Source organism: Magnolia sinica, chromosome 5 (assembly GCF_029962835.1).
Source record: "Magnolia sinica isolate HGM2019 chromosome 5, MsV1, whole genome shotgun sequence".
Lineage (NCBI taxonomy): Eukaryota > Viridiplantae > Streptophyta > Magnoliopsida > Magnoliales > Magnoliaceae > Magnolia > Magnolia sinica.
Window position 1 is genome coordinate 89,404,097 of NC_080577.1, and position 17,973 is coordinate 89,422,069.

Genomic DNA, 17,973 nt, shown 5'->3' on the forward strand with positions numbered 1-17,973 from the left:
ACTATCAAAGCTGAGTCAATTTAAGACTCGTTTGAGTCTTCGAGTCGGCCCGACCCAACTCGACATTTGAGTCTTTTCGGGTTTTTAAGCTATGGTATAGAATCCTGAAACTCAAATAAAACTTGCTGAGGCTCCTGACCTGATCCTCACAAAACAAATACAGAGAGAGTCAATGAACATCCAATGGAGAGAGACCAAAGATTGTATGGCTAGGACCTTTTAATCTAAGAGATTTTTGGGGCATGATCAATCCATCCATGACCGGTTCCATCGTAACCAGTCCATATACATTTCAAATAAACAAAAAACATGAAGCTAGTATGCCAACTCCACCAGCTCAGATCAGCTGAGCTGAACAACAGGACAGATGAGAATGTCAGACGAGCTTGGCATTTTCAGAAATATAACCCAACTCAGCTTCCGCAGCCGCATTTTGATTACTCCTAGTTTCCATGATGTTTGCCTTTAAAATCAACATAAACTGCAGGAAAAGTTCACTTTCTTTGTATGACTACCTCTAGCGAATTACTCATCTATGGACTCTATTCCATTCACCGTCGTATCTGAAGCAGCCCATCAACCATCACAGAGATTCTCCGTCCCAAGCAGAGATTAAAACCTTGAACTTTGATGATGCCACTTTGAAACCAACAAATTGGGAAAGCATTTTATTATCCAGCTTCTAAGAGAATGTCCAAGCCTACATGACCATACCTCCATCGATTGTAAACACCTGCACAGACCCATAAAAATCTCATTTCCAGTGAAGAAGAGTTAGCAGGAAACATCCACACAGGTATTGATCCAATTCATCTAGCTTAACATCAAATATGGTTCTGCTTGGATGCCCCCTCCCACTCTATGGGTTGTCTCATCAGCATATCTTGTACAAAAATATCTAGAAGTGGGTGGAACAATCTGCCATTTTGGTCCGCCTGTATTTTCTGCCCCAATTTATAGATGGGATGAAATTAGGTGCTGATCTCACCCCATCCATGCACGGGCTACGTAACTGCTGAAAATGCATTTGAATTCCAGGGCAATTGAATAGTTCAAGAATGTGGAAGAACCAATGTTTTCAATCCAACTAATGAATGAATAGGATGAATTCCACCAGCAAGCAGGCATCCAACTAGTGGATAGAAGCCTGAATCAATCCAGTTTTCATAAACCACAGGTTGGAGTCTAGGTCAGTGAGTCAATCTGTCGGTTTATTATGGAGGGGAAAAGCCATTTGCAGTCACAAACTTCGGTCCAGGGTTTTCCTAACATGCTGGAATCACCTGGCTTGCAGGGCCTTTGCCACTCCTCTCAAACAAGCCCTTTTGCCTTCTTTTATTTATTTTATTTTTTTTTATGTTCCCATTTTCACGAATTTTCTATTATTCAAGTGATCATTACCAATTTTTTATCTCCACCGAGTTGCAGAGGTTTTAAGAAAATGAAACAAACAATTCAGTAACTCAAACCTAGACAACAGCTGAGTCGATTTTGAGTTTTTAACCACTGCAGAAATGAACAGATCATACCTGTCCAGTAATGTAACTGGCTGCCGGACTAAGTGCCAAGAATTCCACCAATCCAGCAACTTCTTCTGGCTGGCCATACCTCCCTGCAGAACCAGACAAATGGTCAGATGGACACTTTCATTTCTCACTTCCCTCTTTCCCTGTTTCTTATTTGGCGAGGGAAACAAGGTTCTTGCAGGGGCTTTTCAATCCCATCACATCAAGGAAAGGTCAGGAAAACAGAAAAGTGAAGGGAAAGCAAACAAGCATGATATTTGTCATTACAGTCTCCCATGCCCAGCCGCTCCAAAGCACAGCCAATTTATCAGGGGGCAAAACGGTATGGCAGGAAGAAATAACGGCACGATTCTGCATAGCGTTGGTGCAATAAAGACTGAGGCACATTACACAGGTTAGTTGAGGGAGTGTTTAGGTGTACCTACAAATCATTGTTGCACGGGGCTTTCCCAAGCTATATCAATACAGTTAAGCGTTTGGTGTGGGCCATGTGGCATGGGAAATGGAACCATCATCAAGCATGCTTCTGTTTTCCCACTTTTGTCTGCCCCAGAATTACAATTGTCTCAACGGCATTTTGGCAGTAGCTCATCCTGTCCACCTTTGGAGAGGGAAGACATAACCATACACTTAAGAACATATGATGCTCCTCTTAAAACTTCTTACAAAGGATATTGATATGAAGAGCTCCTTCAGCTTTCAACCTAACTACGGGCGTAGTTACAGTGTAAGAGGTTGAAGAATATCCAACATGTTCAATGCTTGAATGCCTCTTGCTTAGTTATTCTTCGATATGTGAATAAATGACCCATTCAGATGAAGTACAGTGAAAAACTGTTTCAGTAATCAGCCATTCGTGCAAGCATTAATTAATCAAGGCTCATAATGCCTTGATCAGAAATTTTTTTCCTTCTTTTTTTTTCTTTATGAGCATTCATTGATCTGATCTTACCTAAGGGGATGGTTGCCAGGATTTTCTTCTCAATGTCTTCTCCAAGCTTGGCAGTCATATCAGATGCAATGAATCCAGGGGCTACAGCATTCACCTGAGGCAGAAACAATGCACTATAGAACTGATTTTATAACCACTAGCACAAGATGTATCCTGGGATGACTGATAAGCATCAGAGGAAGAGTATAAGCAATTATTTTGAAAACTCACAGTGATATTTCTACTTGCATATTCCTTTGCAACAGTCTTGGTTAAGCCAATCACCCCAGCTTTTGCAGCACTGTAGTTGGCTTGCCCAACATTTCCAACAAGACCAACCACAGATGCTATATTGACAATTCTTCCCTGCAGGATCAATCATCAGCCTGAGAAAGTAAGCAGAAAAAGGAGAACGAGTTCAATGATAGAACCCACTTGAAAAAATGGCCACTTGGCAGGAGTGAAATGGTATCTGGAATTAGGTATTTTAAAAAAATAAAAATAAAATAAAAAAGACCTCCACCACTTCTGATAGAAATGGAAACCCAATTGATAGTTCCACTCATGGTATGCCAAAACAGTTATGTACGCATTATGACCTTACGGGGCCGAAATGGCCAATACAGAAAAAATGACCCATAACGGCCCTGTAATGGTCCTGAAATGGATTTTTTTCAAAAATCAAAAAGCCATAATGGCTGTTACAACCCATATCATACCAGTAACAGCAGTGGCCATTACAGCCACCGTTACCATTATGGAACACCTTGCTTCTACTCTTCCTGGATCCCATAGATGATGCCTCTTATTGCTTTGAATCCAGAAACACTATATATCTTACAGGCCCCTGATAAAGCTTCCACTGCCTTCCATTGAGACCCTTGCTATCTCAATAACTAGGAAAAGGATGCAAAGAAGCAGAGTCTTGCTAAAGATGGTTTGAACAGTTTCCTTGGAAAACAATGCTCCCCTTTTTCAGGCAACAATCATTGACCAGGTGGCTTGATGGTTTACACAAGAGGTTGATATTCGAGAGTAAATTAAACGATGCAGTGATGTAAGCCAGAAGCTTTTAGCATAGTAGTATAATTTTGACATCTATAATGACACAGGTGAGTGCGTACTAGAAGGCCTTAGTATCTTTTTCATCTTATTTGCAAGGAAAACTCAGTCGTGAAAGGAGATTCTTATATTTGTGGAAACTATTGAACATTCAGAAGTGGATTTGGAACCCAAGAACGGGGTTGTTCTTTCTTCATTTGCCTCAAAAGTCTAACAAGCAAGCAGATAGGCAATAGTCTAGTGGCCCTAGCATGAAAAGAAGTTTCTAGAACCTCCTTTTCGCTTTATTTTGGTGAATAGGAGCTTTTTACGTATTAGGCAATCTAATTTGTGGTATCGTTTCTTTTATTTTAGTAAATTCTGAATAATGAAAAAAACTGCTTATTTTGGCACCAGCAATTGATTTGACTGGCCCGATGGTATTACTTTATGCCAAAAGATCAATGCAACATGACCAGCTGTCAGCAGCCAGCTTGTTATCATGCCTGTATGCAACAAGCCCAAAGGTAGCCATGACACTGGGTCAGTAGTTTTGTTGTACCAGAGTTGGCCATTTTATAGTGCATAATGAAGTGGTGTTTGTTGTGCCAACTCATTGCCAAAACCGCCGATACCAAACAGGAGATACATTGACAATCAAAATTGCAGAACTGGAGAACAGCATATGGGTTGTAATGATACCTAGGGTAAGATCCGTTTACAGGACGCATTTAGACAGGCCATCACAGCTTTATTGGTGTCCTTAGGCATGTTCTTATCGTTCCATCTCATGACATCCTTAGGCATGTCCTGCAAATGGGTCGCCCTTTTTTAAACATCAGATGAAACTGAGTCGTCTGGATTGACTCAGTCCTAGTCTGGTTTATCTGACACAGCCTTATTCAGTTATTTTCAGACCAGTTTAGGCTTTGAGAGATGAGTAAGTACAACGGTTTTTTTTTTTTATTTTGGTCCAGTACAAGTAGCAGTCTGAAACCAGGATTTAAAGCCATGCAATCAAAGGATTGTCATCAGTTCCACTTCTGTAAGGTTGAGTTAGCGTGGCAGCCCCCTTCACCATATGGTGTGAGGATTGATGCAATCACTCTCCAAGAAAAGAAATATGACGACCTCCTGTTTTCTTCAATTCAAAGATTATGTACAAAAACAGAGTGATCATAATTTGAAGGTCCTTTGAACTAACAGAAGTGGTGAGTTCACATAGAATTCATTTTTAAAGTGTACGCTTGACACTCTTCTCTGTCCGAACAAAAAAGGAGCTGATATCCCCCTGCTCCAAGGAACATGGGCGGCAGCAAGTGCCTACCTATTTCGTAAAAAGTAGAACTTGAGGTTGCTAACAAGAATGAATATGTCAGTAAATCATCTTAAGCTAAATCCAGCAGCAGTTCAGGAATACTGAACCGTATCAAGTCAGAACAATTCACAAGTTGCAGAGCAAACAGATTCCACCAATAAGATAAAACCCGCATCCAGCATAAACACCAAATAAGTGAGAAATATGACTTGCAATATTACCTTTTTCTTTTTCATCATTATTTTGGTTGCAGCCTGCAAGGTATACATTACACCGATCATGAGTAAGAAAACTCAAGCCTCAGGGCACATAAGCAATGAAAAAAGTGTTGAACATAAGTACCTGTGTACAGAGAAATACACCAGTAAGATTCAAATCAATAACTTCCTGCCACTGGGATTTCTTCATTCTCATCATCAATGTATCCCGAGTAATTCCTGAAACCGATGCAAAAACGGTTACAGACCAACAGAAAAAAGAAAGATGTAGATAATGAAACAGAAAATAAAACCATCAATGACCTGCATTGTTTATTAATATATCGACTGTTCCCCATGCATCAACTGCCTGTAGACATCATGATGCAGTGACACCAAATTAGAACTAGCAACTGAGATAATTTGCTAAATAGTATTTCTCAGATCAATTAGTATGTGCAATAGTTGCTCACTGTTTTGATCATAGATTCCACATCAGCTTCTTTCGAAACATCTCCCCCATATGTAAGGGCTTGACCACCCAAAGCTTCAATCTACAGTAAAATAAGACTTGATTACTAATAATGATCTGATATCCAGAGCATGTGAATGAGCGAGCAATAGATGTTGCTTAAGGAGCACAAGAAACTATCATAGGTTTGATTAATTATAAAAAGATAAACCTGATCATAACAAACTTTCATTGCCAGCATATGGATGAGAAAACCAATATTCAGCTAAATACTTCTTGAAGAGCTTCAAAAAAAGATAAGGCTCACCTCTTTGGAAACTTCTTCAGCCTCCTTTGATGACCTTGCATAATTTACAAGTACCTGTAATATAACCAGAAATTCAAAACATTAAGACTGGCAAGAAGGTTAATGGGAAAATGTAACTAGGGCAATTCCACGTTGCATTCTTTGAGCATGAGCAGAAAGTGCGGTAGATTTAACAAGGATCAGGGCACGACACATAAGCTAGATGTTTTACAAAACTAAAACTACCAAGAACATAAATCATATCCCTCATAGAAGTTGTTAGGAGGATCATGACAATATTCTTCACCAATAACAATTGTAAAATACCATACACCGACAGAGTAATTGCGAGAAACATTTACTGCAGAAGTAACTTCCTCCAAATGGAAGCTCTTTTCTTTGTATGTAATGGTGAATTTACTGTGGAGGCAGGAGCCTGTCTTTTAATTTTTCCATAGAATAATGAGAATTAACAGTCTGCAGAGAGCCAGGACAAGGCTACAATTATGATGAATGGTGAATTTATCATAAGCAAAAAATGAAACACGTGAAGAGAACTAAAAGGCAAAGAAGGTCCAATAAGTAACCCTCTCCCTTTCACATCTCTAGCGAGGATCATGCCACCAGTGTTTGAAATATCGGTATCGCGTTACGTATCGCATCCTTGGGATACAAATATGTATTGGCTATCGCACAGGAAATATTGTTTGTATTAGGTAATTTATTGCACTTTTTGGGGAACATGGGGAAACATTGGGAAAATGGTTGAATTTTACAATGAAACTTTGCGAATTGTTAAAAAAGACCTTAATACACACTTCTAAATCATAATATTTCAAAAAAGAAGTGCACATAATAGGTTTCTTTTGTATAGGGTCCTAACCTATGCATTGTCTAATTGAACTAATGCAACTATATTCAAATTAAATGCTAACATTCAGAGTGTATGTGATAATCATTTCATCAAATGCTCCTAAATACTTCAAAATTAGTCTCAATTGACAACTGGTTGAAAGGAAATTTATATATATATATATATATATATATATATATATATATATATATATATATATATATATATATATATATATATATATAATTTTAATAATTTTTATTAATTTTAATTGAAATTGATTTTTATTTTCTGAAAGTTGACAAGGACTTAATAAATCAGTAGATTAGCCCTCATACATGCTTGATTTTGCATTTGGAGTGCAACATTGCAAACAATGTGGGAGAAATTGGGGAAATTTCAAAACTTCCCTAATTTTCCCCAAATCAGACCACCTACACTCAAATTTCGAAATTAGAGTATATGTGATAATTATTTCATCAAATACTCCTAAATTCTTCTAAATTAGTCTCAATTGATAGCTAGTTGAAGGAAAATTTAGAAAATTAAAAATAAAAAATGGAGAACATGAAGAACTAATGGATATCGAAAACTCCATGATTTTTCATGCAAAACATGAAGAACCAACGGATTTGCAACCATTTGACACTGATTTAACATAATTTCAACAAAAAGAAAAGGGATCGGAAATTGAAAATGCTCATTGAATCGACCATGTGGGATATATTGGCGACACCTGTGTGTTTCGTATCGCACAAGTGGGATACAAGATATATCGTGGGATATATCAGCCAATATCGTCGATATTTAAAACATTGCATGCCACTAATAATGTCAGCCTCCCTTAGAACATGGGAAAAAGAAACTTTCCAACTTGAACAATAAAACCTGAATTTTGGGCGATAACATGGGAGAACCTCCAATGAACCAGATCAACTGGCTGAGAATTGGCTTCACTAATCAATTGGCCTTCGAATTGAAAGCAAGAAGGCCTTCACAGAGCTCCATCGCTTCAGCTAACTTAGAATCTTTGCTTTCAATAAGATCAGAGAAGACACCTTCACTTGCCTGTTGTTTTTCTCAAGGCTCTCCAACAGAAGCTCAAAAATTATGACAAACACCTAGAATTATAATTAACAACATACCTTTTCAGACAATTCTTTAAGTTCAGAATTATAATTAACAACATACCTTTTCAGACAAATAATGAGTTTACATTATTTGAAACTGCAAAGGTCATCATGAACATCAGATATTAGTATCATGCTGCCTAACACTCAAGCAAGAACATTTGACTAGAGACAAATAAATAAGGTTTATGTGCCTATGAGTTACATAAAATGTGGTCCAAAGTATGAGATAGAACTACTAGAAAGATTATACTGGAATGACAAAATTGTAGAGAACCTGATACAACCAGGCATGGTTACAAACTTAAGAACAACTTTCATTCCTGAAGTGTCCTTCACACTGTCCCTCTGAAACTTCAGACCCTTTATCCTGCTTAATTCAGCACCAACAACTGATAGTTCCAAACTTCTACAAAGCAATCAAAATAGCTTGTATTTTATCTGGGCTGACCTAAATACCCCGATTCCTGCTAGTGATCAGAATGGCCCTCGATTTCCAGAAATTGCCTAAACCTTCAAATTTTGAAATTATGACACTACCCTTGTTTAAAGGTAATGATGCCACAACCTTTTCATTGTCATTGTAGAAATTGATGTGCACACAAGCAATTTCTTGTAAATACCTGACGCATACCTTCACATAATAAGCTTCTCTCATTTTCCAAATACAGCTCCATATCATTGACAATAGAGAAAATCCCTTCATTTTGAAAATCACTGAATAGATACCATGAGAATCTTTATTTTGAATCTTGGTTTTGGCAAAATGGGATTCATAAAATTGACCGGGACTAAACAATGACTCATCAAAATGCCCAAGAAATACACTTTCTTGCCTTCACATGTCCAAATTACAATCTACCCAATGACTTCAAAATCTGCCAAAACCTAAATGGCTCCAGAAATTATTAAAAGCTCCTTGCTTTTACAGAATAAAGAATCCTGATCCTTTTTCCCAGAAACACCATGTGCTTCAACAACTTCATTGTCACGAGAGCATATCTTTGTAGCTCATATAGGTGGCATCTCTAATAAATCTTACCTAGTTAATGGCTGACACAGCAATAGAACAATTAATCTATTAGTCTTTTCAAGAGTTTGACAACAAAAAATGAGTAAATGTTAATATTCCAGCACTCACAGTGAAGAAATTTGGACAGCAAAACAAATCCACTAACCTTACAGCCAGCTTTGCCCAGGGCTAAAGCTATTGCTTTGCCAATTCCTCTAGAAGCTCCAGTGATGATCACAACAGGAGATTCCACGTTTTGAGGCACTTCAACACTAGCTTGTTCAACAGCAGCAACCTGTGTTCTTACACCTGTATGTCCCACTTGAATCATTAAGCACATTTCTTTACAAAATTGATATGCAGGCTATGTTAAAATATGGAGGTTTAAGAAACAACTATCAAGAGATGCTCAAAGGGAGGGGAAAAAAACTGAAATTCAATTACTGTCAACATCGCTACAAAGAAGTAGTAGTATTTCCAATGTACACATTTATTACTTTTCTTGGAGAAAATAAGCTGGAGGATTGCATTAATTGTAGGATGAGATTTAAACCCAAAATGTCCACAATAAATCATGTCTCAAAGACATGCATGCACAGGCAATTACTCTTAATATTTTTTTCAAAAACTTATTTCAGGCTTTGTAGCTTAATTGATATCACCATAACACATGGTGATGCAGCCTATGGTAGGCCAGGATCAAAGTGGAAAACTGTCAGGTCCATACAGCAGACCCTCATGTATTACACACGCATTTAAGTCCACCAGAAGGGTTGATTTCAATTTTTTGGGTTTCAGTTTTTCTTCTAACAAATTTACTGTAAATATAGGTGCGCTCCAGGACTCCATAGTGCTTTGCTACTGCAGTTATAGTTAAGTCAGGAAATTAATGGTCTAGCAAGAGTCCAAGTTTACTGAATACTTGTTGCCTAAGTTAACAATTCTTTTATTTTGAGAAGGTTTTGACTATAGAAAACTCTATATAATGAAACAAATGAGCTTTTTTCTAGAAGTGTGACTCTTCTAACTGGTGTTGAGACTCCGCCTAACTTATAAGCCTTGGAGAGATTCCAAGCTGTTCTGCACTTTTTCTTTGTCAAGTCACTCCACTAGGAGAACTTCCTGTAGAATCTCATGATTCATCATGCTGGTTCCAGTTATTGAACACAACAGTCATTGATGTCTTCTACCACTTGCTGTTTCATCGATGGGTAAGAATCTGAACTATTCTAAAGGTTTTCTGCTTTTGATCATTTGCTAGTGTCATCCTTCAGGTAATTGTATTAGCAGGAGATCTCTCTGAAAATTCAAATTCTTGATCCATCCTGCATCACATAGGTTGCAACAGATCACTGTAATGCTCCTAACTCTAAAGAGGAAATATTAAGAGTCCAACAGTTAGGAGGGTCTAGAAGAAAATAAGAGATGATGGCATGCTCCATTTCATCGTTTCTTTCTTTTGTTCTTTTATCCACCTTCTCATGTTTGTCCTTTATCATCTTTTGATATGACTCCACTTAGGGATGTCCAAGGCTCTCTTTTCATCTGTATTTTGGAAGTTGCTCTATCTCATTGTTCTCAATGGCTCAGCTCCCAAGGCATTTTCACTTCTTTCAAATTGTCTCCTACGATCTCATTTATGCTCATGGGTCCTCGTTCCTTTTTCTATTATGCACCAAGTATTGTCATGGGAAAGGTTCTAACCAAGGTATTTTGTATCGGTAATGGTGGCCATAACGGTCACCACCATTATCGATACAGACATCAGCCGTAATGGCCGATACGGGGGTGTAACGACCGTTACAACCCTGTAACAGTTGAAAATATTTTTTTGCCCAAAAAAGTCTGAAAAAATATCTAGAAAATTCAGAAAATGTAAACATTCCAAATATGTATTCATTTTTTTTATTTTGAACATGTTTATGTTAGGATAACGGTCTACTCTTTGGTGGAAGTGTTGTATCGGGTTGTCTGGTGAATTTATGAATATGGTTATATGTATCTAATGTTTACACATCACAATAAAGCATTAGCACTAGAAATCGGGGAAAAATGCATAAATACAACTTTTTAAAATTTTTTGAAAAAAAAAAAAAAAAGAAGCCCTCGGAGCTTCTATTAACTTAAATCTCTTCAATCTACAGTTTTAATATTAAAAACTATAGTAAGAGTGGCCGAAATTTGCTATAGAATGATCTATGAGAGTTTTTGGAATGAGAAAAGTGAAAATTTGAGGAGAAAATGGATTTAAATAGAAAAAAGTTGTTGTTTTTCATTTGTAACGGGGGTACAATCGTTATGCCCCGTAATGGCCGATACGACCCTTGTAACGGCCGATGTGGTCCCAAAAAACTAACTGCCCCATTTCATCCCCATATAGGTTAATGGTCACAACCGTTACCTATACATATGAGCCTTTACAGCCGTATTGTAAAAGACACGGCACGCCTTGGTTCGAGAAGTTCGTCAACGATCTATAAACTGCATGAGTACACCATGATCTAACCATAATACTTGACTTTCCAATGTTGGTCTTAACGAGGTTAACCATGATTAGAGGCTCCTAATTAGGAGACTTGCGTGCAAATAATAAATTCAAGCGACTGACACTAGAAGGAATTTAGCCTAAACATAACCAACCGATTACTCTAATAAGCTTAAAACCCATTTAGTAGCAACTCATTAGAAAACAAAATGCAGCCAAGGTGTACATAAAGACATCTCTGAGTCACCTATGTTGATCCGTTTCACCAAATTCTCAACAACTCATTTGTCCTCCTTGGCGTCCTAGGAACACCTCTAATCTTCCTCTAATTTATAGGGTTGTCAATAGGCCGGGTCAGGCCTAGCAAAATCACAATCTTGAATAGGGTCGGCCCGTCAGGCCCAACCCGAACAGTTAGTAATCCAGACTGAAGCCAACTTCAGGCCCAACCCAAACAGTTCGGAATCCAGACTGAAGCCAACTTCAAACCCAGCCCATTGGCAGCCCTACTAATTTATGATATCACCCCAAGTAATTTGAGCACCTCCACATACCCCATAATGTAGGGCATTTTCACACCGGGCTTGAGTGGGGTTACCTGTGGGATGCAGGGGCACACTCAGGATGGGCGGCCCGTGTAAGGCAGGTGGCTCATGTGAGGTGGGTGGCTCGTGTGAGGCGGTACGCATGTGATGTGGGGCCCACAAGAAGGGTTCAGCCGAGGTCCTAACCCATGGGATATGGGGCCTGGGCTATGAGATAAAGGGGTTAATTCGCCATGCTCTATCAGTTCAAGCTTTTAGAGTAAGTGGCTAATTGTCCTGCATCAAAGTGGTATCAAAGCGGGAGGTCTCGTGCTCGAGACTCCTCGCTGAGGGTGATTGATGCAAGGGCATTTTCACACCGGGCTCGAGTGGGGTTGCCTGTGGGATGCAGGGGCATACTCGGGGTGGGTGGCTCGTGTGAGGCAGGTGGCTCGTGTGAGGCGGTACCCATGTGATGTGGGGCCCACGAGGGGGGGTTTGGCCGAGATCCTAACCCATGAGATGTGGGGCCTGGGCTATGAGATAAAGGGATTAATTCACCATGCTCTATCAGTTCGAGCTTTCAGAGCAAGTGGCTAATTGTCCTACAAGATAAAGGGATTAATTCACCATGCTCTATCAGTTCGAGCTTTTAGAGCAAGTAGCTAATTGTCCTACATCACCCCACCTACCCCCACTTCCTACCTACCTACACTCTCTACCTGACCTCATTGTCTACTGCAATCATTCATAGCAAACCCATCCTAGTCTTCCACCCAAGACACATCTTTGCACTATCGCCTTTTCACCAACAGCATTAGAAAAAATGAATAAATAAATTTGAAAATACACCCATCCTCTCCATGGGAGGTAGTTCTTACTTCTTAATAAAACACATGGGAGACAACCATTTGTATCATTCCATCATCCCTAGAACCTACACGATTAGCATAAACTCTGTTTTTGTAGATAATAAAATTTTATAAAGAAAAGGACAAAAACAACTATCAATTAAGCAATGGATAGAGGATCCAACACATGTAACAAGCATAGAGACGTCTTCCTTCACAAGGAATTGGCAATCGAATTAGCCTCCATAGAAACCTAGCGAAAAGGGACCTGAATATGGTCAACCATGGCTTCAATATTGTTTGCAAAGGACGTGTGATTCCAAATATTTTTTATTTTTTTTTGAAAGATAACTGATTATATTAAAAGAAAAACATAACTATGACAGAGCTAGCGACTGTTGAGGGGGCAGAAGCTAACTATATCCCTAAAAAAACAAAATCTGCATCTTTAAGAACATCTATATTAGAGGCCCATTCCACAATAAAACATTTGGCGTTGGAGGCAACTTTATCAGGGGACTTTAATTCATTTCTGAAGCATCGGCTATTCCTTTCAGACCACCATATGGCAAGGATTGCCATCCGCCATAGCCGGGTTCTCAGCTTGCCTATTCTGATGCCATGCCAGGCTTTCAACAGAAGGTCCACGTCTTTTGGGAAGCACCAGTTGACTTTAAACCGGGATAGAAGGTCTGACCATCTGTGCATGACAAACGGGCAGTGGATGAGCAGGTGATCTGCAGTTTCTTCAGCTTTCAGACAGCATATGCAAACGTTAGTTAATGTCATCCCTTTTCTTCTAAGAATGTCCATTGTTAGGATTTTGCTATTCCCAGCCAGCCAACCAAAGACTTGCAGCTTTGGTGGAACAGGATATTTCCATATAAAGTGGGGATTGTGCGTTACTACATTGTTGGGACTGTATAGGAGTTGCTTGTATAGCGATCTGACTGAGAACGTGGAGGAGCTATCTGATTTCCAAATGAGTTTGTCCTGGCTCGTCTGATTTGGAGTCGCCTGTTGAATGAAGTCGAGTAGTCTGACAAACTCATCGACTTCCCAATCCTCCAAAGTCCTCCGGTATAAAATATTCCAAACAACTTTGTCAGCTACGGTTGAGTAACAATCAGCGATGGAATAGTCTTTCTTCCAAATGGCGGAGGCCCTGTACGAAGAAGAGTCTTTGGTCCACTAGCCGCCATCCGAGCTCCCATACTTACATTTAATTAGTTTGTTCCACAGACTGCCTCTTTCTGTGCCTAGCCTCCAAATCCATTTCCCCAGGAGGGCACGGTTCATCATTTTTAAATCTTTTATACCAGCTCCACCATATTTGATATGCTGACAGACCTGATTCCATTCCATGAGATGGAAACCCTTCTTCTCCTCACCACGCCATAGAAAATTGCGTCTGAGAGTGTCAATGGAGTTTACCACCGTGATTGGGCACTGGAACAAGGACATGAAGTAAGTGGGCAAGTTGGATAAGGCTGCTTTGATAAGAGTCAGCCGTCCTCCAATAGACAGGTACCGACGTTTCCACGCTGCAAGGTGGTGTTGGAATCTTTGGATGACCTTGTCCCAATGGTGCTTCTTAGGCAGACCGATACATAGAGGAAGGCCGACGTATGTAGTCAGGAGAGATGCCGAGGTGCAGCCCATAAGAGCTGTAAAATCGCTGACTTCCTGACTGTCCGGGTTCACCCCACATATTTTGGATTTGAGCATATTCACCTTAAGGCCAGCAACCGCTTCAAAGCATCTGATAGCAGTTCGCAAGTTATTCACCATATCTGTGCTTGCTTACGAAAATATCAAAATGTCATCTGCGTATTGAATATGCGAAATCGGATCTGACATCCCTTTCACCTGAACGCCCCTGAGGTTACCTTCAGCTTGGCCGTTGTGAAGCATCTTGGACAGGGCCTCTCCAACTATGAGGAAAAGGAATGGGGATAGCAGGTCGCCTTGCCATAGGCCTCAGGAGCTTTTGAAAAAGCCTTTCGGGGACCCATTTAGGAGAATGGAAAATACAACCGAACCGATGCATTCGCTTATCCAGTTCCTCCAAGTCTCGCCGAAACCCATACGCTTCAACATGTATAGAAGGAAGTCCCATTCGACATGATCGTAAGCCTTTTTAATGTCCAGACTACAGACTGTGATTCCAAAGATTTGGAATGTTTCCAGCTACATAAGAAGTGGTTGACCTCAAAATCCCCTAAACAACAAGAGGATCGCTAACGAAATTAAGAAACAACTTCATCCCTTCTTATATAGCCATCAAATCAGCATAAATGCAGTCATCATGCACAGCTGGACTGGAAAAGATTGTTAGCCATGGAGACTTTTAAACCACACTTCAATAATCATCACGAAACCCCCCCCCCCCCCCAAAAAAAAAAAAACACACCTGCTTTCATATTTTTGTAACTGCCTTTTCAGATGGGATGGAACAACATAAAACAGACAACACGTTTACCAAAGTGCCATGTGGACAAACTGCAACTGCAACATCATTTGAAAAGATGAGAGTGGACAACACAATGGATAACATGTTAACTAGAGTGCCATGCGGACAAACCGCAACATCAATTCCATTTCTACATCTTCTTTATTTTATCTAAGCTTAGTTGGATTCTTTCACTTAAATTCTTTGATTGGTTCTTTTTCATGCACAAGCTAATGTCATCAACTTTATTTACAAGCAGAGCCCACTCTAGTGTGCCTCACACCTTCTCACCCCATAACCAGGCCCTTGCTAAAGTCTCCAATTCTAAGATGGTGTAGTCATTCAATCTCTAGTAAATACATTCATAAGATAATGCACGTGCGCATATAGTGCCATCTAAATTGTCAGTGATGAATCCAAACGCCAATGCATAACTTATGCTTGCAAGAGTTCAAGCCCATAGCTTGCCTTATCATTTTTCATAAGCCAATAGCTGGCTTCAATAAGGTTGTGCAACTTAGAGGACTTCTTGATGGTCTTCCAATCTAGGGCCTGCCGCCTAACCCTATGGTGTTGGGATTTTTCAACAAACGGGAGCGTAAAGTTTTGAAAATCATGTTTTTAAACTTTTTAGGATCAATCCTCATGTAGATATTAACAAATTTCAATTGTTTAATATGGACGGTTTAGATCATTCCTTAATGCTACGAGATCTAGAGATGCGAGCTCGGTGTTGTACTTGTACCTTCATGAATCATGAAAGTCTCTCCTAGATCTATCCCTAATCAAAGAATAACACCAAAGCCACCAATTCTCTACATCATAAGCCCATAGAGAACGGTCGGAAAAGACAAGTTGTCAGTCAAATGGGCCATCGAAAAAACTCTCTCTCACGTTGGGCCTTGGTGCCTATTCCCATTGGGAATAGGATCTATTTATAAGTAGAAGCTCTCAGGTTTGGTGGAGCACCTGCTTTGGCCCGCCAACGTACAAACTTCATTATTGCCCTACAACATCAAAAGCCCTTCATCCTGCCTAATCCACATACCCAAATAAACCCATGCCCTTCAACCTTACAATCTAGTCCTTTAAAAACCCAATGCAAGGCTCTAAATTGGATATCAAAAGCCCTTTGGATTTCCTTCGAGCTTAATAAAAACAAATCTAAGGTGAAAACAAATGATCCAACGGTTAAAATCCATCTAAAAACTATTTGAAAACATATGATGATGCAGGTTGGCTAATTTTAAGCTTGATGGAGCATCTAGAAGTAGGATCTAACCACTAAACTTAGTCCCGGGTGACAAGTGGATTTCCCTATTAAGTACATTAGGTTTCCCCTGAATCTTAACATGAGAACCCAATATCACCTGTTTTAGCTACAAATGTAACATCAAAAGGTGTATCAAAGCCCCATATTACCCTTTAGAATCTCAAGTTTAAGTAGAAGTCTAAGTTGGTGCATGATCAAGTCAATCCAACCCAAGCATGATGGGTACTCTTGTTTAGGAGACTTGACAGCATCCATCCAACATAGACATTCAATCGAAACTAGAACTAGATCCCAATGAACAAATAAACATCTATACTCCCATATGTGAAGGGCGATAGCAATTAGATGACCGATGATGGAGATATAGCCATCCTAACTCGTCATCAGTTCATATCACATGGGATGACCATAAACTAATCATGAGTAGATTGAACCCACTAAGATGGTAGTTGAAAATTTTAGAACTCAAGAATATGGAACATCAACTCTCCATTAGCCCATCTAGTCTATTGTGTCCTGCATTCTTTCCCAAAGGCAGAAAAGAATTTCAAAAGAAATCCTTATAACTTGTAAAAGTTTCCAAGTTTCCAATCACAGTTAACAATAAGGCACGTGGAAAAGTGGGCCATTAATGACCCCGTTCCATTATTCAAAAGAGGTCATTAGACCAAGTTCCAATCAAGACAGCAATCAAATGAGCCAAATCGTCTTTGAAGGGCACACAGAACTATAATAATATGGCCAGGATTTGTGCCCCTAAATTTGGCCCAAGGGTCAGGCCCGAGCTTGAAATCTAGGTTCAATGCCCATGCCAGGTCAGGCCAGGCATGGGCTAATGACGATGGCCCAACCTAATCATCAAGTTGGCCACCGTTATACAAAAGAACGGACATTTCAAAGACATGTTTAAGTCGTTCACACTCAATGTATGTGTAGTTTAAAGACACTTCCTGGATATTGGGTCTTGTTTCAATGATCCAAACCATTCATATGATAGGACTTGTCATGAATGGAGAATACCCAAAGAAAATTCTTAGATTAAACTATTTCAAACCTTTGATTATTTAACACTTTTCCTTATAGGGCCAACCATGGCCCATCTCCGTAGGGCCAGGGCTAGGCTTAAGAGACTAGGGCCAACCCCAATCCAGCCCTAGCCTAGCCATTGCCACCACTATTGCAGTTGTGATGAGGACATCAGACCCTTCAAAGTTTATCAAAGACAGAAGGCCAACGAATACATTTTTATGGCTCGAAGATGGTTCGTGGCACAACCAATGAGGATTTTGAAGACCTTACGCGTGTCCCTGGATTAATTGAAGACCCCACATTAGGAGGACACGTGTAGGATGAGTTAGAAGACTGATCTGTTACGCAGGATTTTTTTTTATTTTTTATTTAGAAAGGTTTTGTTTTGCACATGTTTTTACTTTTTTTTATAGGGGTAGTTTAGTCATTTTCTTCTAAATTCGAATTTTATAAATATGGTGTTTTCTACCCTAAACCTAATAATGTTTTTTAATGAAAGCTTGGTGCATCCTTCCCCTTTCTCTCTGTGATAAGTTCTTCTCTTCCCTTAATCTCTTCTCTTCTTCTAAATTTTATTTCTAGCCCTCCAACCT

General features: G+C 39.5%; 1 protein-coding gene across 1 annotated transcript in view; it reads right to left on the reverse strand.

Annotated features, from left to right (window-relative positions):
- Nucleotides 1-201: 201 nt before the first annotated feature.
- LOC131246272 (3-oxoacyl-[acyl-carrier-protein] reductase 4-like) overlaps nucleotides 202-17,973 on the reverse strand; it is a 28,200-nt gene continuing 10,428 nt past the window's right edge. Inside the window, exons 2-11 of the mRNA XM_058246211.1 lie at nucleotides 8,933-9,075; nucleotides 5,793-5,846; nucleotides 5,487-5,567; nucleotides 5,338-5,383; nucleotides 5,159-5,253; nucleotides 5,038-5,070; nucleotides 2,689-2,823; nucleotides 2,479-2,572; nucleotides 1,530-1,612; nucleotides 202-733 (exon numbers count right to left, since the gene is read on the reverse strand). Coding sequence (XP_058102194.1) covers nucleotides 701-733; nucleotides 1,530-1,612; nucleotides 2,479-2,572; nucleotides 2,689-2,823; nucleotides 5,038-5,070; nucleotides 5,159-5,253; nucleotides 5,338-5,383; nucleotides 5,487-5,567; nucleotides 5,793-5,846; nucleotides 8,933-9,075 — 797 coding nt within the window. The 3' untranslated portion in view covers nucleotides 202-700. The remainder of the gene's footprint in view (nucleotides 734-1,529; nucleotides 1,613-2,478; nucleotides 2,573-2,688; nucleotides 2,824-5,037; nucleotides 5,071-5,158; nucleotides 5,254-5,337; nucleotides 5,384-5,486; nucleotides 5,568-5,792; nucleotides 5,847-8,932; nucleotides 9,076-17,973) is intronic.